The 24,909-nt window shown below is 39.4% G+C and overlaps 1 protein-coding gene across 1 annotated transcript in view; it reads right to left on the bottom strand.

Moving 5' to 3' along the window:
• Positions 1-24,909, bottom strand: part of LOC126355832 (general transcription factor 3C polypeptide 4-like) — a 205,604-nt gene that overhangs the window by 48,948 nt on the left and 131,747 nt on the right. Inside the window, exons 5-7 of the mRNA XM_050006280.1 lie at positions 22,298-22,497; positions 17,633-17,818; positions 14,205-14,483 (exon numbers count right to left, since the gene is read on the bottom strand). Of these exons, the coding sequence (XP_049862237.1) occupies positions 14,205-14,483; positions 17,633-17,818; positions 22,298-22,497 (665 nt within the window). The remainder of the gene's footprint in view (positions 1-14,204; positions 14,484-17,632; positions 17,819-22,297; positions 22,498-24,909) is intronic.

The following is a 24,909-nucleotide window of genomic DNA, read 5'->3' on the forward strand; positions in this document are numbered from 1 at the left end:
TTAGTGTACTCATCTCTCGGTCTCCCTCTACGATTTTTACCCTCCACGCTGCCCTCCAATGCTAAATTTGTGATCCCTTGATGCCTCAAAACATGTCCTACCAACCGATCTCTTCTTCTAGTCAAGTTGTGCCACAAACTTCTCTTCTCCCCAATCCTATTCAATACCTCCTCATTAGTTACGTGATCTATCCACCTTATCTTCAGTATTCTTCTGTAGCACCACATTTCGAAAGCTTCTATTCTCTTCTTGTCCAAACTAGTTATCGTCCATGTTTCACTTCCATACATGGCTACACTCCAAACAAATACTTTCAGAAACGACTTCCTGATACATAAATCTATATTCGATGTTAACAAATTTCTCTTCTTCAGAAACGCTTTCCTTGCCATTGCCAGTGTACATTTTATATCCTCTCTACTTCGACCATCATCAGTTATTTTACTTCCTAAATAGCAAAACTCCTTTACTACCTTAAGTGTCTCATTTCCTAAGCTAATTCCCTCAGCATCACCCGATTTAATTTGACTACATTCCATTATCCTCGTTTTGCTTTTGTTAATGTTCATCTTATATCCTCCTTTCAAGACACTGTCCATTCCGTTCAACTGCTCTTCCAAGTCCTTTGCCGTCTCTGACAGAATTACAATGTCATCGGCGAACCTCAAAGTTTTTACTTCGTCTCCATGAATTTTAATACCTACTCCAAATTTTTCTTTTGTTTCCTTTACTGCTTGCTCAATATACAGATTGAATAACATCGGGGAGAGGCTACAACCCTGTCTCACTCCTTTCCCAACCAATGCTTCCCTTTCATGCCCCTCGACTCTTATTACTGCCATCTGGTTTCTGTACAAATTATAAATAGCCTTTCGCTCCCTGTATTTTACCCCTGCCACCTTTAGAATTTGAAAAAGAGTATTCCAGTCAACATTGTCAAAAGCTTTCTCTAAGTCTACAAATGCTAGAAACGTAGGTTTGCCTTTTCTTAATCTTTCTTCTAAGATAAGTCGTAAGGTCAGTATTGCCTCACGTGTTCCAACATTTCGACGGAATCCAAACTGATCCTCCCCGAGGTCTGCATCTACCAGTTTTTCCATTCGTCTGTAAAGAATTCGCGTTAGTATTTTGCAGCCGTGGCTTATTAAACTGATAGTTCGGTAATTTTCACATCTGTCAGCACCTGCTTTCTTTGGGATTGGAATTATTATATTCTTCTTGAAGTCTGAGGGTATTTCGCCTGTCTCATACATCTTGCTCACCAGCTGGTAGAGTTTTGTCATGACTGGCTCTCCCAAGGCCGTCAGTAGTTCTAATGGAATGTTGTCTACTCCGGGGGCCTTGTTTCGACTCAGGTCTTTCAGTGCTCTGTCAAACTCTTCACGCAGTATCGTATCTCCCATTTCGTCTTCATCTACATCCTCTTCTATTTCCATAATATTGTCCTCAAGTTCATCGCCCTTGTATAAGCCTTCTATATACTCCTTCCACCTTTCTGCCTTCCCTTCTTTGCTTAGAACTGGGCTGCTATCTGAGCTCTTGATATTCATACACGTGGTTCTCTTCTCTCCAAAGGTCTCTTTAATTTTCCTGTAGGCAGTATCTATCTTACCCCTAGTGAGATAAGCTTCTACATCCTCACATTTGTCCTCTAGCCATCCCTGTTTAGCCATTTTGCACTTCCTGTTGATCTCATTTTTGAGACGTTTGTATTCCTTTTTACCTGCTTCATTTACTGCATTTTTATATTTTCTCCTTTCATCAATTAAATTCAATATTTCTTCTGTTACCCAAGGATTTCTAGCAGCCCTCGTCTTTGTACCTACTTTATCCTCTGCTGCCTTCACTACTACATCCCTCAAAGCTACCCATTCTTCTTCTACTGTATTTCTTTCCCCTATTCCTGTCAATTGTTCCCTTATGCTCTCTCTGAAACTCTGTACAACCTCTGGTTCTTTCAGTTTATCCAGGACCCATCTCCTTAATTTCTCACATTTTTGCAGTTTCTTCAGCTTTAATCTACAGGTCATAACCAATAGATTGTGGTCAGAGTCCACATCTGCCCCTGGAAATGTCTTACAACTTAAAACCTGGTTCCTAAATCTCTGTCTTACCATTATATAATCTATCTGATACCTTTTAGTATCTCCAGGGTTCTTCCACGTATACAACCTTCTTTCATGATTCTTAAACCAAGTGTTAGCTATGATTAAGTTGTGCTCTGTGCAAAATTCTACTAGGCGGCTTCCTCTTTCATTTCTTAGCCCCAATCCATATTCACCTACTATGTTTCCTTCTCTCCCTTTTCCTACACTCGAATTCCAGTCACCCATTACTATTAAATTTTCGTCTCCCTTCACTATCTGAATAATTTCTTTTATTTCATCGTACATTTCTTCAATTTCTTCATCATCTGCAGAGCTAGTTGGCATATAAACTTGTACTACTGTAGTAGGTGTGGGCTTCGTATCTATCTTGGCCACAATAATGCGTTCACTATGCTGTTTGTAGTAGCTTACCCGCATTCCTATTTTCCTATTCATTATTAAACCTACTCCTGCATTACCCCTATTTGATTTTGTGTTTATAACCCTGTAGTCACCTGACCAGAAGTCTTGTTCCTCCTGCCACTGAACCTCACTAATTCCCACTATATCTAACTTTAACCTATCCATTTCCCTTTTTAAATTTTCTAACCTACCTGCCCGATTAAGGGATCTGACATTCCACGCTCCGATCCGTAGAATGCCAGTTTTCTTTCTCCTGATAACGACATCCTCCTGAGTAGTCCCCGCCCGGAGATCCGAATGGGGGACTATTTTACCTCCAGAACATTTTACCCAAGAGGATGCCATCATCATTTAATCATACAGTACAGCTGCATGTCCTCGGGAAAAATTACGGCTGTAGTTTCCCCTTGCTTTCAGCCGTTCGCAGTACCAGCACAGCAAGGCCGTTTTGGTTAATGTTGCAAGGCCAGATCAGTCAATCATCCAGACTGTTGCCCCTGCAACTACTGAAAAGGCTGCTGCCCCTCTTCAGGAACCTCACGTTTGTCTGGCCTCTCAACAGATACCCCTCCGTTGTGGTTGCACCTACGGTACGGCCATCTGTATCGCTGAGGCACGCAAGCCTACCCACCAACGGCAAGGTCCATGGTTCACGGGGGGAGGATTTAGATTCATAGGGGGTATGAATTTACGTTCCTGCTAGATGTTACTGGAGATCGTTCTCACGGCTGGTAGCGTCAGCTGTGCTGAGAGTCATAGCAACAACAGAATTCTGCAGCCACCATGATACATGACTGCGTGCTATACTGTACTGAATGTTATCCTGTAATAACGTGCTATGTTACAATGTCACCAATGAATCTGAACATGATGAAGGGTTTAGGATTCTGGGTGGTTAGAAAGGACTCCTCTAGATGGCCTATGAATAGGGTGGCATAGTGTGGTGCCATGCAGTTGCCCATTACCATACTCCAGATTTTCTTATAGGTGATGTCTTCAGAGGAGATGTACTGTGGGTGAGGATACAGTTAGTCATGGTGACTAGGAAGGAAGTTGTAGGTTTGGAATCAGTCAGGCACTGGGAAAGGTATTGTTCAATAGCGACAAGGCTATGGGCATTAGGGATGTTAGTGTAAAAAGAGGTGGTATCCATAGTGATGAACAGGGCACCATGTGGTAAAGGAACAGGAACCGTGGAGAGTCAGTGGAGGAAATGGTTGTTATCTTTTATATAGGAGAGTAGGTTGCAGGTGATAGGCTGAAGGTGTTGGCTGAAGAGAGCAGAGATTTTCTCAGTGGTTGCACAGTAAACAGCCACAAAAGGATGTCCTGGGGGATGGGTTTATGGACTTGAGGAAGCATGTAGAAGATAGGAGTGTGGGGGAGTGGTGGGGAAAGGAGAGAGGTGGACTCCAGGGAGAGATTTTGGGATTGGCCTGAGAATCTGAGGAGAGAAAGGAGATCCTGCTGGATTTATGGAATGAGGTCACTGTGGCACAGCTTGCAGCAGGTGAATGAATCTGACAGCTTGTGGAATCTGTCTGCCAAGTCATCTTTGTGGTTCAAAATGGGGGTTGGGGCCTTTGTCAGCAGCCATCGCGATCGTTCTTAGGTTGTGGATTGTGGTTCTTCCCACGGATTAAGGTTGGCTTGCATATTGAGGGCTTTGGGGAATGATTCAAGAGTCAGGCAGGGTTCAACATTGGTCTTTGGTTGAGTCCGATTGGTGGCAAAAAAATATTTCCACTGCAGAAGCTGATAGAAAGAGAAGGTTTTCAACAAGTCCTCAATGATTTAATTTGGGAATGGGGCAACAGGTGAGACCTTTGGAAATGATTGATACTTCTGCGGGGCTAAGGTATTTGGAGGAAATATCCCTGACTGTGTTTTGGGTCTCTTTCGAGTCTGTATTCTGTATAGTGGTAGGGTGGGATAAACGTAGTGGATCCACTATGAGGAGATGTGGGAGAGGTTTGGAGGTTGTTGTAGAGGTACTATATAGTGGTAGTCCAAGGCAGGAGTAGGAAGTGAACAGGTTGCAGAGTCTTTTGAGGTAGTGTTTTGCTTGCTGTTCTAGTTCCTTCAGGGCAAGAGTCTCAGTGTGTCATATGAGAATCATGAGTTTGGGATTGCATAGCAGGATTTTACTTATGGAGAGGAGGTATTGAAAGGAAGTTTGGACATAATTCACAGGGCTTTGCAGCAGGACCGTGAGGGTTAACGACTCATGGAATATGAAAAGATAGTGGTCATTGTGGAATTTGGGGTTGCAGCTGGAGATGGTAAGTTGATGGTAAGGCCATTTGGAGGGATTCCATGAACCAAGCAATATGCAAGAAAAGTATGTGGGACTGGGTTCTGTTTAGGTGTAAAGAGAGTTTTCTGTATTGACAGAGACTGAAGAAGGAAGAAGCCAAGGTTCAGGATAAAAACATGTGAAAACATGTATAAATATGCGGGGAAAAAATTCCCAAAAATACGCCAAAATATGTTGGAAAAATCATGAAATGTCAAAACAGATGAAGTACTGGAAATCAAAATTAAATCTGAGGGAGTAGGCCGATAGTGAAAGGCAAAAGAGAACTGAAATCAGCGTGAAAACACTATGAGACCAAAGAATAAATAAATACAAAGATTTTATTTTGGGTTGCAGGACTGTGGGTGGATAAGTGTGAGAAGGGGGACAGCAGATGTGACTAGATTAGGTGAAGTTAGTATGTGCAAACACTCTTATTTGAGAGGAGAAGGAGTGGTAGTTGGGGAGTGATTGGTAGGATTAGGTACAAGTTTGTGTGGCACAGGAATGTGCAGAAATTAAAATATGAAAATACTCAGAAAGAGTGATCACTTTGAAGGTCTAAGAATAATGATATTGGCAGGAGTGATGTGGACATGAGATGTAGCACCAACAATCAGCACAGTCTTGCAACTATCTATGGTTTCTGGATGAGATGGTTGATACATTGTGGCTTGTAAGCAGAGCGTGTGGTGCAGTTTGGAAGGCGAAAAGTGAAACACTGAGTATAGTAATGCATTAGAAAAAAGTGACAAAGTCAAACATATTGGAAAATCCATGATGGAATAATAACAATATTACAAAAAGGATAGATTGCTACTCACCATATAGTAGAGATGTTGAGTTGAACATAGGCACAGCTGCTCGGCTGCTCGCAATCTAGTTTGCGTGCGTGCGTGTGTGTGTGTGTGTGTGTGTGTGTGTGTGTGTTGTCTAATTGTAATGATGGCCTTTTTGATTGAATGCTTACTTGTCTGACAGTCTTTTTTGTTGTGCCTAGCTGCAACTCAATATCGCCACCATATGGCGAGTAACAATCTATCCTTTTCACAATATTGTCATTATTTCATCCCAGATTTTCCATTGTTTGATTTTACCTAATGGCTTTTCTTTGATCCCATAACCCACAGCTGTTTTCCTTCATAACTACTTACTAGTACACTGCTTCAAACCTCCCCCACATCCTCTCATAGGTGACAAACCATGTCTCACAGAAGTACTACATTTACCCCACACTCAAAAACTCCATCCTACCACCATACAGAGTCCAGAACCTGAAAGACAGTCATGAACCTTTCTTCCAAAAGCCTTAGCTCCATAGAATCAGTCCTTTCCAAAGGATTTGTTAAAGACCTTCTTTTCTTCTCCCAGTTCCTACAGTGGAAACACTTTTTAGCCACCAACTCCACGAATCAGATGCAACCAAAACACCGAGTGTAAACCCTGTCTGACAAAGCTGACACCTCTATCCAACTGTGATCCACAGCCATTGCCCCCAAATCACCCACTGTTAACTTTCCAGAATTTCTTAACCTCAAACCTTGCCTCACCATCATTCCCCAAATCCCTCAACATGCAAGCTAATCATATATATCTAGAAGGAAATGATGTCCACCACCTGAAAACTTGTCACAACCTTATAATCCTACCTGCTGACAACGGCTCCACTACTGCAGTTTTGAACTACAAGGATTGTCTGGCAGAAAGTCTCTTCCACCTGTCAGATTCACCCAACTACAAACCCTGTCACAATGACCCCACTCCAGAAATTCAGCAAGACCTCCAGTCTCTCTTCAAATCCTTAGGCCCATCACAGAACCCCTCCCTGGAGTCCACCTCTCTACTCACCCCTACCACTGCCCACACTCCTACCTTCCACATGCTTCCTAAAGTACATAAACCCAACCACCAAGCACATCCCATTGAGGCCGATTACTGTGCCCCCAATGAGAGAACCTCTGCTTTCACAGACCAGCATCTTCTGTCTTTTACCTGCTACCTACCATCCTATAAAAGAAATACCAACCATTCCCTCTACCAACACTCCACAGTTCCTGTTCCTTTATTACATGGTGGCCTGCTCATCACTATTGATGCCATCTACCTTTACACTAACACTCCTAATCCCCATCTTCTTGCTGTTACTGAACACTAAATTTCCCAATGCCCGACTGATTCTAAACCGACAACCTCCTACTCAGCCACCATAATCAACTATATCCTCACACACAATTACTTCTCCTTTGAAAGCATCACTCACAAACAAATCCAGGATACTGGTGCCTTATCTGTCAAGTGGTGCCTTATCTCTCAAGTCATCCTATCAATCCCCAAAGTTCCACCATCCAACCGTAGATGAGCATTCCCCTTGCCACTCAGTAGCACCCAGGACTGGAGCAGCTGAATCACATACTCCACCAGGGTTCTGACTATTTTTTGTCATGCCCTGAAATAAGGAAATGTCCCACCGACTTCCTTCCCATCTATCCCACAATGGTATTCCACAGCCCAGGGAACCTATGCGATATCCTCATCTGTCCGTACACAGCCCCTGTTCCCAATCCCTTGCCTCATGGCTCATATCACTGTAATGGACCTTAGATGAAAGACCTGTCCTATACATTTTCCTGCCACCACCTACTCCAGTCCGGTCACAAGCATAATCTATCCCATCAGATGCAGTGCTACCTGTAAAACCAGTCATGGTCTGCAAGCTAAGCTGTAACCACTGTCCTGCATTCAGTGTAGGCACAACAACCAACAAGCTGTCTGTCCGCACGAACAGCCACTGACAAACTTTAGCTGAGACTCAGCTGGACAACCCAGTCGCTTAACACGCTGCCCAACACAACATGCTACGTTTTAATGACTGCTTCACAGCTGGTGCCATCTCTATCCTCTCTGCCAACACCAGCTTTTCTGAACTGTGCAGATGGAAACCCTTCCTGCATATATCCTACATTCCCATAACCATCCTTGTCTCAACTTTCATTATTCTACACCCACCTATCTCCTCCTCTGTTTCCACTCCAGAATTACACAACACTCTGTTCCACCACGGCACCCAATGTCTCTTCCAACTGCCTCCTACCTACCCTCGCCCCCCGTCCACTACTAGCTGCCCACCCTCTCTCCACCTTGTCCCTGTATGCTTCCACAAGCAGCACATTATCGTTCCCCACCCTACCCTGCTATCCCGCCCTCTCCCCACCCAGCCTTCTCATTAGCCCTGCCGCCCAGACTGATTCTCCCATCGTGCACTGCTGCTTACACTCTGGCCTTGGCAACCAGAGACTGTGGTCGTGTGTGTGTGTGTGTGTGTGTGTGTGTGTGTGTGTGTGTGTGTGTGTGTGTGTGTGTGTGTGTTTTGTCTAATTCCAATGACTGCCTTTTTGGATGAAAGCTTACTTGTCTGACAGTCTTTTCGTTGTGCATAACTGCTACCACCGGTGAGTGTGGGCTACTCATGGCGACTCCCTCCATTTTTTCGTAGTATTCTCCATTAAAAAGAAAATACATGGAAATCAAGACATGCCTAAAAAGTTCAGTGGTCTTCCAGTCAAACTTCTGACTAATCAATTCTAGTGGCTCTCGCAGGGGTACCCTCGTAAACAAGGAAACGACGTCAAAACTCACCATGATATCTGACTTATCCAACCTGAATCTATCAAGGCGTTTAACACAATCCACGGAATTACGGATGTGATGAGGGAATTTACCCACATAAGGACTTAATATTCCCGTCAGGTATATGGCCAACAAATATGTAGGTGCCCTGATGTTGCTGACAATGGGCTGTAATGGTACCCCCTCTTTGTGAACCTTCAGGAGTCCATATAGTCTAGGTGGTACCGGACCTTGGGGTAACAATTTCTTAGCATCACCCGCCGGTAAATCTGCATCCTTGAGAAGCAACCTAATCTTGTTCCCCACCTTCTTTGTAGGGTCAACACTGATTTTCTGGTAGGAATTGTCATTTAGCAGGCTCTGCATCTCATCAGTGTAGTTCTTATGGGAGACAACAACTGTAGCATTGCCTTTGTCAGCTGGTAAGACAACAATTTCAGAGCACTCCCTCAGATCACGAATGGCCGCCCTCTCTTTACTGGTGATATTTGACTTCATCAGCTGGGATTTCGTCAACGCACGACAAGTTTCACGGCGTATTTCCTCAGCTGATTCAGGCGGAAGTCGAGCTGCAACCTGTTCAACAGCAATAACAGTTTCTGTGACCGGAGTGAACTTGGGGGTGGGAGCAAAGTTGAGAGCTTTCTGCAAAAGGTCGTATATTGGTCAGACGATGCGTACCGTCGAGGATAGATGCCGTGAACACCAGAGGCACACTCGACTGATGCATCCGAGCAAGTCGGCGGTTGCTGAACATTGGTGGTCAGAAAATCACACTATGGAATATGAACGCACGAGGATTCTGGTACAGATGTCGAGATACTGGGACAGCATTGTTAGAGAGGCCATCGAAATTTGCACCAATGATGACCTCATAAACCGTGACTGTAGCTATAATCTTAGCAAGGCTTGGGAACCAGCGATTGGGTTAATCAAGAGTAAATCGAGCAAATGTATAGTTGTGATGACCACGGCAGACAGAGCCATCACTCCGACGTCATCTCAGACGCCATCGCAATCTGTTCCACCGTGCGACCTTGGTGCGGGACACGGACAGCGGAGGGAGCGCGCCGCGGGCGGAGGGTATTTAAATCGGCCGCTGCGACTGAAGTCAGTTCCCTCTGAGCAGCCATAGCATACAGATCTCTGTGCCGGCACGTTCACAGGAGCTCAGTCCGTCAGTTCATGATGGCGACATGTATGATCGCCGAAATATTGTGCCTGTTGAACACTGTAGACCGGCAGTACACCCATGGATATTTTGGTTATTAATTCCATTATTTCAGAATAGCAGTAATAAGTGGGAGGTTAGGGTAAGTATCCCAAATTGTTTACAATGAGGCACTTCTTGTAGAACGATAAAAGAAAATTTACAGTTTGGAGCATAATAGTGTCTAGCAAGTCCCATTTGCTCTAAAGCACTATGTACATGATCTTTGGTGTTACAAAATGTTTCCTTTGTGATTTTCAGATATCTAAATGCCTTCATCCAACAATAAGGTACTTGATTTTAAAAATAGCATCTATCCTGTGATGACCAAACTGCAAAATTAATGATCCGTGGGAATGTAATGGGCAATACATCCAATGCAAGAGTTTGGTACAGCTTCTTGTGTTCTTCTGTTAGTATGATCTGGACCCACATTCATTCCAATATCTGAGGCTAACAACTACATACACGAAACAATTACAAACTCTCTGGAAACTAGAATGCAAATGTCATCACTGTCTACGATAGTTGTTCCCTCACTGCCACAGAAATACTTCCCATCAATTAGTTTATCATTTTTGTTGGTGGACCATTTTGTTCTTCACTGTAAGCAATCTCATGTCATTGGTGATCAAAACTGGTAGTCTAGTATTAAAAATTATCTTTTCTTTTGAAGTAGCTATTACTCTAACAATATCAAATTCAAAGTGAGCAATAAATATACTGTAATATTAGTTCTTAATGGTTCTCTGAACAATATGCCTTCAGAGACCTAACAGAATTCCCAAATCCAACAGTTCCTAAATGAAACTGTATCAAGCTGTATTTTAGCTGTGATACTTCACTACACTAAACGGCATCTCAAGAGAGTTTTATAAATGTGAGATATTTTTGAATTTGTTATATGACATTGTCAGTGGTACAGAATGGGTGGGGTGCGACTACTTAGCTGTGCAAGGGCAGGTAACCTACAGAGTATGTAAATGCTCTTTCCTCAGAAGGACATTCACAAGGCAACTTGGATAGCACCAGATGATAGAACATAAAATCACACAGACCATGCCCTGGTTGACCAAAGGTATAAAGGCAGTGTAATGAATATGAAAGCCATGAGAGTAGTCGAAGTACAAATAGACTAATACCTTATCATGAAAGAGGTATGATAACAAACAGCTGTGGAAATGCCAAGAAGAGAAAAGAGCATAAAAGAATACAGTACTGATATAGACAAATTAAAAGACAATGACATGACATAGGAATTTATCTTAAGCTTCAATGGAAGACGACCTAATATATATGCCCGGTGGAAAACGAAAATAACAAAACAAGCAGCACTAGAAATGTCTGGAAAAAAGTAAAGGAAGAAAAATGTAAGGTTCTAAGAAGAATGACAATATTATGAAAAGGATAGTTGCTACTCACCACATAGCCAGAGATGCTGAGTAGCAGATAGGCACAACAAAAAGACTTTCAAACAAAGATTTATATTCATCAGAACAGACTACACAAACACACACACACACACACACACACACACACACACAGATACACACACACACATGCAAACACAGCTCATGCACACATAACCACGGTCTCAGGCTGCCAAGGCAGCCAGAGACGTCATACATGTGTGGGTTGCATATTTGTGTGTGTGTGTGTGTGTGTGTGTGTGTGCGTGCGTGCGTGTAGTCTATTCTGATGACTATAAATCTTTGTTTGAAAGTCTTTTTGTTGTGCCTATCTGCTACTCAGCATCTCTGCTACGTGGTAAGTAGCAACTATCCTTTTCACAATATTGTCATTATGCCATTCTGACCTCTCAGAAGAATGTGAGGAAAAAGTGAAAGAAAGAAGAGAAGCAAAGTAACACCACCTACAGGAAGATTCCACTGAAAGCAGGGAAGCATATAAAACTGGTAATACAGGAACCAAAACTTTTCCCAGAAAAAAAAAAGGAAGAACATGTGGAGAGTATAATTAAAAGAACAGAAAAGGATGATACTGAAGGGAATGCGAGAGATTTTTGGAGGTCAGTTAGCTTCTTCAGAAAAGGACACATACCATGAATGTATGGCATTAAAGATGAATATGACAATAAATTTAGGAAAAAATGAAAGATTTGGAAATTTTGAAGAAATATGTTAAACAGCTTTTGTTGTTGCTGTTGTGGTCTTTAGTCCTGAGACTGGTTTGATGCAGCTCTCCATGCTACTCTATCCTGTGCAAGCTTCTTCATCTCCCAGTACCTACTGCAACCTACATCCTTCTGAATCTGCTTAATGTATTCATCTCTTGGTCTCCCTCTATGATTTTTACCCTCCACACTGCCCTCCAGTACTAAATTGGTGATTCCTTGATGCCTCAGAACATGTCCTACCAACCAATCCCTTCTTCTAGTCAAGTTGTGCCACAAAATTCTCTTCTCCCCAGTTCTATTCAGTACCTTATGATTAGTTATGTGATCTACCCATCGAATCTTCAGCATTCTTCTGTAGCACCACATTTCAAAAGCTTCTATTCTCTTCTTGTCCAAATTATTTATTGTCCATGTTTCACTTCCATACGTGGCTACACTCCATACAAATACTTTCAGAACCGACTTCCTGACACTTATCTATACTCGATGTTAACAAATTTCTCTTCTTAGAAATGCTTTCCTTGCAATTGCCAGTCTACATTTTATATCCTCTCTACTTCAACCATCATCTGTTATTTTGCTCCCCAAATAGCAAAACTCGTTTACTACTTTAAATGTCTCATTTCCAAATCTAATTCCCTCAGCATCACTCGACTTAATTCGAGTACTTTGTTGCTTTTAAATATCAAAAATGGAAGTATAGACATGGAGGAGGAACATAAATATTAGCATGTGGGGCCTTTAGTTGCACTGTCAACAATGAAAGAGACTACTGATGCAATCAAAATACCAAAGACAACAAAGCTCCTGGGAGAGTCACATTTTAAAGGAGAAAGAATAGCAGATGAGTGGAAAGAAATGAACACAGTATCAGTCCATGAAAAGACAATAAACAAGAATTCAGGAAATATAGGGGTATCTCATTAATTCACACAGCATACAAAAGTGTTATCCAATATTCTCCAGAAAAAGTTAGATCCATATTTACAGGAGGTAACAGGCGAGAAACAAGTGGGATTTATGAAGAGTCGAACCATCTCTGAACAGAAATTTGTACTGAAAGCAGCCATATATATAAATACTGAGAATCCAACAACACAATGACGATATTATTAGTTGATATCTAAAAAAGCCTTCAACAGCAAAAAAAAAAAAAGTAAACTTGTGGAAGTGGAGAAGTATGGAATACCAAGGAAGGTTGCAAATCTTGTAGAAGTTACACTGGTAGGCTTGGAAAGCATAATGAAAATGGATGGGGAATGCTCCATGGAATACAAGAAGCACTGGATGCAACACGTGAACCAGAAGAGGGAATTAACACAGGAATAAAAATGAAAGTACTAGCCTTTGCAGATGATGAAGGATTAATCACTGAAAATCTTTGTGACCTGAAAATACTGGATAGAAAGCTATTTCAAAAAGCAAAGGAAGTTTTATTAGAGATAAAAGAAAAAAATCCAAATTCACGAGGGCAGAAAGAAACTACAAGGCAAACAGGTGGGAAGCCATGCAGATTGATGACAATGTGTTTGAAGAATCAGAAGAGTTTACATACCTGAGGGTTGTGTTAAACAACAGAAATTATGAGAAATAAGAAATAGAAGTGAGAACCAAAGCAACATCCAGAACATTATACCAACGCAACAAATTACTCTCATTCAAATTTCTTTCAAGAGGAACCAAAAATAAGGATATATAAAACTATAATTAGACCACATCTGGTACTTTGCACCATAGTCCTTCTCCTTTGCTCTGAATGATATACTACAATAATAATTTTCATTACAGTTGTTTTCACACCACAATACTACTTCTAGCTCTTCTCACACTGTGTATTCTAACCTCATTTTTGTCATTTTCTTTATTCCCTCTATATATCTCTACGTCTGCTTTACAGCTGAGCTACAATAATTAGCACATTTTTATGTGCTTGGCCAGTGATACATGTCCCTTCTACATAATGTGTGTTTGTCTTCCCTCGCACATTAAAAAACAAGTTTATGCTAGAAATGAATAAGATGCATGGACTACTACTGAAGCAAGTTGTAAGTGTAGTATGCATGTCAATTAACTGCAGAGCAGGAGTTACTCTAAAAAATACAAAATATGTTAAATAACTGTATTTGGAAGACCTAAGAAACAAAACTGACAAAATCAGGAAACTCACAGACAAACAAAACAGACTGCAAACAAGAATCAACAAACAGACAATAGGTAGGGTGATTTCTGATGAAGAAAGAAGGATGAGATCTGAGAGAATGAAGAAGTACTGGGCTGACAGGAAACTGAAAAATTCTTTGTATAAAGTTAGCTAGAGTGGTCCAATGAAGGCCATAAAATGTAAATAATAAAAAAAATGTATTTGTTTATTGTTCATAAATCCATTAGCTCATATATAATGTGGGAAAAATTATTAACACTTACCAGAAATTGCAAGGCCACCCACTCGGTGAAGATATTCAGAGATCTTTTGGCCATTCTTATTCAGTACAAAGACAATCATAAATGTTTTTTTCACTGCAAGTATTATCCACTTGCCAGTGGATTCACATTCCGATGACTGTGGAAGTGAGCTTAGGGCATTAACCTTAATGTGGTCTTCTTCATCCCATAGTACATAAGGCATTGCAGTTTCTGCTGGTACATCTTTAAAAACATCTGGCAGGACTGAAATGTGACCATCCAAATCACCAACTACAGTGCCTGTGAATTGAAGACCAGGAGTATTTATGAGTACCGTATCATCAGAGAGAGCTTAAAATATGCCATCACTGCATCCTACAGAATCATAATTTCATTCTCTTGCACAGTGGCAAAGTGTAGTGTTAAAGAAACAGGAGTGACAAATGCTGTGAATATATTCTGCTCGTTACTGAAAAACAGCTTTCTAACATTAATAAAGTCATCAACATGGTATGAAGGCCTCTTTTAATATCCCATTCAATTGCAATACAATAAACAAACCACAGACAAATAAATAATTGACAAAATATAATTACCAAAGTGGGTAACAATTTGTTTTTCCTAGAGAGATTTTATGATTAAATGGGAAGCCATTGTAACACAAATTATATACAAGATCTGTCCAAAAAAATCCAGAACGTTGCCCACAAAATTTTTCTACACCTCCCTTTTACGTATTGTGCATGGTCTCCTTCAAAACACTCCCCTCCACAATTGATACACCACTCCCAATGCTGTTTCCACTTCCGGAAGCAGTCTCGGTACGGCTCTTGGTGGTTTTCGCAAAGCACCATCTGTAAATTTTCTTTTATGTCATCTATCGTTGCAAATCTTCATTCTTTCAATGGGGTTTTCAACTTTGAAAATAAGAAAAAAAGTCCACAGGGGCCAGGTCTGGAGAGTATGGGGGATGAGGCAGCACAGTGATTTCGTATTTTGTGCAATAGTCACAAACAAACAGGAATGAATGTGCAGGTGTGTTACCATGATGCAAGAGTGGTGAATTGTCTCATTGCATTTCAGGCTATTTTCTTCCCACATTTTCTTGCAGGCATCGCTACATGTCCTGATAGTGCCATTGATTAACAGTTTGTCCCTGTGCCATGAATTCATGATGAACTAATCCTTCAAAGTCAAAGAAAACTATCAGCAAGGCTTTGACATTTGACCTGACCTGACCAGCTTTTTTTGGTCTTGGAGATCCTTTCCTGACCCATTGTGAAATTGAGCCTTGGTCTAAACATCATAACCATAACCCACATCTGATCATGTCTTTATGGTCTTAATTCATGAGCATAGGATGAACTTGACAGCAACGTGATGAATTCCAAGATGCTGTGTCAGAATTTCATTAAATGATCCAACTGAAATGTTACATTCTCCTGAAATCTCTTGGACAGTCAGTCTTCAATTGATGTGCACAATTTTGTTGATGCTCCTGACATGAAGATTGTCAGTAGACTGCAAAGGGCATCCTGAAAGGGGTCATCTTTAACTTCTGTCTGAATGTGAACCATTTCTAACACTAAGCATGGCTTAAGCACCCATCACCATATGCTTCCTACATCATTTGGTGTGTCTCTGTAAAGGTTTATCAAGTTTCACACAAAATTTAATGAAGACACACTGCTCCTCTAACTGTGCCATCTCAAAATTCGCAAACTGTGTGACACAACATTCTACTCAATACAGTACTGAACAATAACTAACAGACATACATCAGAACAATGAAACTTCCAACAGGTACTGCAGGGAAGCAGCCTACTCACGCCGTATAAAATTCACATCAGTCTTTCCATTGTGTGCCACCCAGTCCGCTGTAACTAGCTCTGACCTCATAAATGTTGTGCAATACTTTAAAAATCAAGTAAATAACCTGAAACGTTTCTAGCATGTCAGGAGTAATACTAAATCAATATGTGTTGAATATCAGTTCAATAACTGTAACCATTTCCGAAATTTGGACGCTTTTCTGAAAAAAATCATTGGCGCAACAGAAAAGAGCTAGAAACTTAAAAATTTATATTTAGATTCCTTTTTCATAATAGTTTGTTAGAAACAGTATTCTGGATCTCACGAATTAAAATTTTAGTTGACATTCATGATTTTCTGGTTTTTGTCTTAAAAATTAAGGAAGCAAGATAAATTAAGTAGGCAAATAAATAAAGCTAGGATGTTTAAATTTAAGTAGCAGGGAGATCTGCTGTAATCATAAAGATGTGAGAAGTTTCAACTGAATAGCTATAAAACAATAGCGATAGCGTATCTCCAAAGAGCCAGTTCAGAGCTCGTCTACTGCGTGTAGTGTAATTAAATTAATTCTCTTGCCCAAAATATTTGACTTAGCCACATCAGACTTTTATTATGATTACTTACCTGTGTGCTGATTGCACATTTAAATTGACAACTTCATCGGCCATCAGCAAAAGGAAGCAATGATTTATTCAATAACTTAAAGTGGTGGATTACTAGCTCAGCGGCTAGTCGGGAGAGCGGATTTGATCAGGCGTTCCCTTAGCCGTCCGCACCACGGCTTTATATATAAGAACGCTGCGTGTGAGAAGAAGGCCCCCGTTCTCTCCAGACGCTGATTAGTGCACCACCTGTGCCGGGAGTCACGTCGCGTCGGTATCATTGCTATAAACAGCCTCGGATGCCGTAATAAGTTACTCGGGATATGCGTAACCATGAAATAGTTTTTGAGTGAAGTGTTAATTCTGGGATGACTTTAATGATCTATCTTCAGTTTGCGTATGTTGTATTTTCACGTGCCGTCGCGGGACAGACATTCTACCATTATTTAGCTTGGCATTTGATGGACAGTGTCATCAAATTATGGCAAGAATTCACTTAAACATTTAATTTGAACAGTTATAGTTGCATCAGCGCATTAGATTCTGAACTGCTCTGGTAGTTGGATTGTGTGGATTCTTTTTGGTCTGTGACTTTCAGAATATAGTGGACATTTTAGAGAGAATCGTTTTTGATTATGAATCCCAGACAATCTCCAAATGTCTCAGGCCTATAAGCTGTAGCTATAAATGTATTTCTCAGATGAAGTGGGCACTAGGAATTCTAATTACAGGCATTCATGTTTTGCTAATCACTTTCTGGTTGCCAATATTGTAGTTAGAGAGCCAGTGTTGAGAAAGGCAAACAACAGCATTAAATAAATAATAAGAACATTTAATATAAAAAAACTATTTTCCACCCGCCGCCCCACAGTACACATTAAACGCAAATGTGTGCAGGGATGTTAACCACTTTTCACTCCAACACACAGTTCATCCAAAATTACGAATGTTCTGGAATTTTTTTAACAGACCTTGTATTCCATTTTCTCAACAAACTCATCTGTGAACTAAAGTTATGAATCAAATGAAACTTACCAATGGACAGACAGAGTAGTGCAGATGGGAGGCTCATCTTTGTGTCCACAACTCTAATTAACTGAACACTTGCTGCATCCCACTGTGCCTCATTCATCACTGCTATTTCCCATACTGATATACTTGCATCAGTATGAGTTACAGCAAATCTGCACGAGTCTTGTTTCAACTGGCCCCAGGTAATCACTACAAATTGTGGTGATAGAAATGACTATTAGTCTACACAAAAGGAAACACAACAAACAAACAGAAAAAGGGAAAAAAAGAAATCAGCTCTTTAATAAGAGGTACATAACTGACTCGGGCCAATATAGAGGAACAGTTTGTGTATATTTACTGAGGTAGAGGCAGACAGATATTCACTGTTCACACTACTTGTGATCTGCTGCTTTATTCATACAATTATTTCACCTGCCAAAAATAATTAAATAATACTTCATTAGTAATTAACTATATTTCCATTGCAATATGAATGGCTGACAAAGAAGAATTAAAATATTCCAGAGCTGATTTCCTTGCTAATAACACACAAATATTTCTTAATAAACTCTTAAGGAGCTTACCAGAGTATACCACACTTGAGACCAAAATTCGGATGACAAGTTCATTTGCTAAAACAATATTTCACCACTGGATTCAAAATTCCTAGAATGGAGCAGGGCAATTCCCTCAATGAAGACCACAAAGCATAGTATACAAAAATAAGTGTTGTGGTATGATGAGTAATACAATGTATGCAACTTATCATTTCTCTCTGTACTGGATATGAGCAACTACGAGTTCAATATTTATGGTGTAATAATAACTCATCGAGCAGTGTGTGTCCTTCACTTGCCAAACATAATCATTTCCAGAATATCAGATGGAATTTCAAAGTGAATTTGGTGAGAGAAGGCACCACTGCATAGTGTTGCACTTAGAAATTGTAGCATCTAAAGAAAGGAGCCAAAAATTCCACATGTCATATTTTGTAGCTCTTAATGTTCAAATTTAGTTATTATAACACAACGATAGCTGTCTGCAAAGAAGACTGCAAGTAGAATTCACTGCTAGGGAACTAATTTTCTTTACAGTTACTACCTCCTCCACATATAAAATTTCCTATCCCATAAATTAACCACTGACTGCACTAAAATCTGTTCAAATACAGTTTCCCCAATACATAAACGACAATTTTTACAAATGATTCCATTCGTTACTGTTACCCAACCAGTCATTTCGACCATCACAAGATTTGATGAACCACCACATAATTTCAAGAAACCTAATCTCAAACATGTCACCCAGCCTGTTAGTATAGCTATGGTTACCTCAAGCTGGGATTCAGCATGAAAACTCTTCTTAAAAATCTTCCACTCACTCCCAGAACAGTTTTACTATGCTCTCTCAACCACTGGAATGTCTGTGGGGCACTATGTTCCTCTTAAATTCTTTCTCTGGTAAGTGGTTCATATTTAAGCTAGATCACTGGCAAAGCCTCTCCAATGTGTCTACCCATCAGTGACTCTACTACTTTCTCCTCAATCATTAATCAATATGCAACAATGTTTACTTTACAGTTTGTGTCAGAAATGCTTGTATATCAGATGGCTGGTCATGGACAAGTGTATGCTTCCTTTGTGTATTACTGATTTCATATGAACCTGAAATTGCATTTTCTGTGCTCCATGTTTCTGATTAATTGGCATAAACCTATTTTCTCATGATATCTCACTCATCAGATTGAATGGAACTATATACGAGGGTTGGAACTAAAATAGTGGAAACTATTTATTCACAACCGATACAAAAGAGTTACATGTTGCACCTGTTACTGTCCTTCAAAGTAGTCACCAACATTGTGTAGAACCCATTGCCAGGGATGTGGAAGGTGGAGTATACTTTTAACAGAGCCTGTTCTGTTGATGATGCGAATGAAGCAGTCTACTGCCTGTTGAATCTCTGGAACAGTTCCGAAGTGAATGCCACGAAGCCAAAACTGAAACACCAATAGATTAGATTAGATTAGATTAGATTAATACTTGTTCCATAGATCATGAATACGACACTTCGTAATGATGTGGAACGTGTCATGGCATCATTATGCATCGCCGCAAAACTCAAATGTGCATCAGAGCCCCAGTATGGTGAAAGTTATGGTGATTCTCATGTATGACTGTGATGGTGTTATCCTAAAGGATTACGTTCCTCCACGGCAGACCGTCAATGCACAGTATTACTGTTCATTTTCGGAGCACCACCTGCAACCAGCTTTGTGAAAGAAGCGGCGACACTTTCTGTACAACCCATCCATCATTTTGCATGACAATGCGCAGGCACACACAGCACAAGCTGTGGCTACTCTGTTCAGTCGATGGGATTGGGAAGTACTGTACCATCCACCACACTCCCCGGCCTCAAGTCCTTGAGGCTTTGATTTTGTTCTGAAGATGAAGGAACAACTTCATGGCATTCGCTTCAGAACTGTTCCAGAGATTCGACAGGTAGTAGACCACTCCATTCGCACCATCAACAGAACAGACTCTGCTAACGGTATACTACGTCTTCCACATCACTGTCAACGGTTTCTACCCAACGCTGATGACTACTTTGAAGGACAGTAACAGGTGCAAACATGTAACTCTTTTGTATCGGTTGTGAATAAATAGTTTCCACTATTTTAACCTGTATGCAGAAAACAGATGGGGTCACAAAATTTTTATAAAGGAGAGATGCTGGTTGTTCTAGAAAAAAATGGGCTTTAGAAATGGCTGAAAACATTGTGTGTGAACAGAAAAACAATTGAAAATCTTACAAAAATGTGGAAATTGTATCCCAGGTTTATTTTATTTACTTAATTGTGAAAATATTACTGAGTTATATTTATAGTCACTAATAAATGTTCAATGATGTCAAATAATTTTTATTTTAATACAGACCTTACTAGTAATTAATGTATCGGAGAAAGAAACTGAAATAATACATTTTTGTATGCCTGGAAATTTTGAAACAATTTTGATTACAATGCACTTTGAGTGCAATGAATTCTGTATGTTCTACTAACAGTTCCATGAAATATGACATTTTCGTGACACAGTACAGGTGGGCTAGGAATAAAGCATGACCATACTGGACCTTTGTGATGAAACATTTGAAACAGTTTCTAGTGCAGCCATGATTTCATACATCACACACAAATAGAGACAGCACTGATTTGGGGTTACCATCTAAATGCAAAAGGCTAGGGTTGAGACAAACTGGATAAGAGTATAACCAAGTTATATTAACACGGGTTTTCCTAGCTGTCACACTATGCAACAACGAGAACTGTTATGAATTTATCACATTTTCAGAGGAGGCATATTAAGGTATTCTTAAAAAAGTGTAAACAAATTACAAGATGGCCTCAGCTGACTCTCCCCCCCCCCCCCCAATCCTCTTTCAGCTGATTTTATGTTCCACAACCATAAGCTCACTACATTCCATTAATACTTGTGGAACATGTCAGTTTAGTTTATGTTTTCCTTGCAAAATTCATCTGTTGAGTAGAAGGAGTTGTCATTCACATATTCTTTTAATTTGTTTTTAAACGTTGGTTGGCTATCTGTGTGACTTTTAATGCTATTTGGCAACTGAACAAAGATTTTTGTGGCAGCATTATTCACCCCCTTTCTGAGGCACAGTCAGATTTAACCCAGAATAGTGAAGGTCATTCTTTATTCTAGTTTTGGAGCTGTGCACTTCGGTATTATTTTTTAACTGGGATGGTTTCTTAATGGCAAATTTCATAAGCAAATATATGTATCCCAAGTTCCTTAAATAAATGTCTGCATGGTGACCTTCGGTGGGCTCCAGCTATTATTCTGATTACATGCTAATGCACAATGTATACTTTTTCTCTTAATGACGAAGTACACCAAAATATAATCCCATATGAAAGCAGTGAGTGAAAATAGGCAAGTAGGCTAATTTACTGATATGTTTATCACCAAAATTTGCAATAACCCTAAAAGCATACATAGCCGAACCTAACCATTTCAGCAGATCATCAATGTGTTTCTTCCAATTCAATTTATTTTCGATGCACACACCCACAAATTTGGAATATTCTGCCTTAGTAACAGTCTGTTCTAACTCTATGTTTATTAATGGCGTTAAGCCATTTACTGTACAGAATTGTATGTACTGTGCTTTCTCAAAATTTAGTGAGAGTTCATTTGCAGAGAACCACTTATTCTGAAAGACATTATTTACAACTTTCTCAGCTTATTTTTGTTTGATTACTATGCTTGTCATTGCTATACTTGTATCATCACAAAAAAAGGAGTAGATTTGCATCTTCATGAATATAGATTGATAAGTCATTAATATAGTGTAAGTACATATATTAAGAACAATAAGGGATCCAAGACTGAGCCCTGTGAGACACCATTCTTGATATGTCCCCTATTAGATGACTGTGCTGATTTTTGTAGGCTATCTGTACTCTTAATTTCAACCTTCTCCATTCTTCCAGTTAAATGAAGTCGAAGTCAAAAACAAAAAGTATATTGCAGTTACTTATATTCCAGATGGTTTCTGCAAAAACGTAGAATGTCCTGTGGCCCAACATACAGAACCATAAAAGAATCGCTCATTTTCTTTTTCCTTGATACTGATTTTCAAAATGAAATCTGGAGTACTTACTATTCATTTTTAAGGCTGCTGTCCTCCTCTTAAGCTGGTCATATTGTTCTGCAACTGTCTCAGCTGGCTCCATTTCTTCCCAAAGCTTTCTGCAACGTTTTAACCAAATTTCTGACAAGTTGCACACTACCAACCATTTCCAAGTACGTGGGCCAAACAGCAGAATTGCTCCTGTGTTCAGAACCACTGCCAGCAGGCACCTAGAGTAGAAAAATATTTATGATAAGAAGCAAATAAACTTGTGTCATTTTTAAGTAATACTGTGTCCCTTAAAGATGACTTCAATTCATTACTTATGAGTTAGTTGTTTCATACAGTAAATTCTCATATTTCTCAAGCCTAGACAAAAGTGACACCATCTAAAGATAGCAGTTATCCATTTAAAAGTCATAGAGCACATATCAATACAACCAGAATCAAAATAATTAAAGTTAATCATTTACTCTCTTTTCAACCTTTTAGTTCTCAATAATTAGATTACATGAAAAACATTCAGTAAATAAGGGGAAGACCTACCACAAAACAGTGGAAAACTGTTTTTAAATGTAATCTCTTTTCACTGAAGCACATATTATAGTGTAAATGTCATTTTCTGTTCTTGTAGGAAAAGGGATCACTGCAAGATTATATAAAATACTGTTCAACAAAATCAATTCAATCCCCAATTTCTGATCCCCAGTCAAACATATGAAATTATAAAATGTAAATAATAGTGAAACATGGTGAGTCTACTGGGTCGTACAGCAACTGATACCCAAGTTCATATAATTTGACCACTTATGCAGAGTCTGCAGAATTTATTCCCTTACCCTTTTGCAAGTTATTTTTGAATGTTTTAACTTAATTTCTTCATATACTAAACAAAGGTTATATAATTCTGTATGTCAGTATTATTGCCTTACCTTTCATAAAAAGCCTAAGTCATTACTTCTCTCATAAATGTGTTGTAATTAACAAGCTCCACTTGTAAATACAAATTTCATAACATATCTTCATTTGTTTTCTAGAAAACATTTTTCATTATATTTTTATTTTTTTATGGCTCACTATTTCCTTCATTTTCTTTTTCATGTTCGTTTGTTCTCCTAGCCTTCTCACCCATGTTTCTCTTTCTCCCTACTTCTTGATTATACTCTTCATTCTCATGCATCTTAATCCAGTTTTACTTCTCATTCTGCCCTTGTCATCTCTGGACTGACATTGGCAAAAATGCTTACAAAGGCACTATCTTTGACATTTGATCTTCTCCATCTCCTCCTCTCTGTACCTGTCCCCTTCCATATTTGTATTTTCTTGTTCTCAAAAGAGGAGGGTCCTCTTAATATGGTCTGAATGACTGGCCATTCCTCTTAACCTTCTTCATCCTATCAATCTTTTCCCAGGGATGAAACAATCAGTTCTGAAAGCTACGACAGTGTCACATACTTTGATATATGCCTATCAGCAGTACTGATACTTTGCTTCCTAAAGGTAAGTACTGGTGACAATTCTGTCTCATCATCTTACAGAAGATACAATGTTTCCTCCAGAATTACTGAAGATAAGAAAACTACCATTTTTTCCTAATTTGTATCAGTAGCATATGTACCATTAATCACAATAATAACATAAATGCTAATTACACCAAGCACAGCTAGAAACAGGTGAAATGGTATGCTACAGACAACAATTGAATTTAATATTTATCAAATGATGTACTTACGGCAGAGGTTAATTATTACCAAGGAGATGACACAATAAAGTAATGTATGATGAACAATTCCTTCTGCTTAGCAAGAGCGACAAGAAACAGATTTCATATTATATGACCGGTCAGCATAAAATTTCATCTCCAGCACTAACAACATTGAGTAATGATGGACAAAGTTCAAGAGCACTGTACAATATGTTTTAGACAGGTATATGTTAAGCAAAGTTGTGAGAGATGGAAAAGGTCCGCCATTGTTTGACAGCTATGTTCGAAAACTACTGCAAAAGCAAAGACAGCTTTACTGCAAATTTAAACATAGGCAAAGCCTCACAGACAAACACAATCTAAACAAAGCCAAAATTAGCATAAGGAGAGCCATGTGTAAAGCATTCAACAAATTTTAAAGTAAAAATTCTGTCTACTGGCTTGGTGCTTTTTGCAGATGATTCTAGTGTTACAATAAATCCTATTAGAGAGAAAGTAACAGAAGAGTTAGTAAATAATATTTTCAAAGAATCAGTAAGTGGTTCTCTGAAAATGGACTCTCCTTAAATTTTGAAAAAAAAAAACAACCCAAAAACACTACATTCAATTCTGTACAATAGTCATAACAACAGTCACGTGAATATTAATAAAATCTTGAACTAGAAGAAGCATATTACTGTGCTTCTCAAACAATTAAGATCAGCTATTTTTTATTCTCTTTGTATAATTGCTAATCTTGGAAAAAATCATATCAGCCTCCTGACATATTTTGAATATTTCCACTCAATAATGTCATACAGAATAATTTTATGGTGTAATTCATCACTTAGAAAGAAAGTACTGACTGCACAAAAGCAAGCAGTAAAAATAATTGGCAGTGTTCAAACCATGGACGTCATGTAGGTACCTCTTCAAGGAGCTGGGCATTTTAACTGCG

Source organism: Schistocerca gregaria, chromosome 3, assembly GCF_023897955.1.
Source record: "Schistocerca gregaria isolate iqSchGreg1 chromosome 3, iqSchGreg1.2, whole genome shotgun sequence".
In the NCBI taxonomy this organism is placed as follows: Eukaryota; Metazoa; Arthropoda; class Insecta; order Orthoptera; family Acrididae; genus Schistocerca; species Schistocerca gregaria.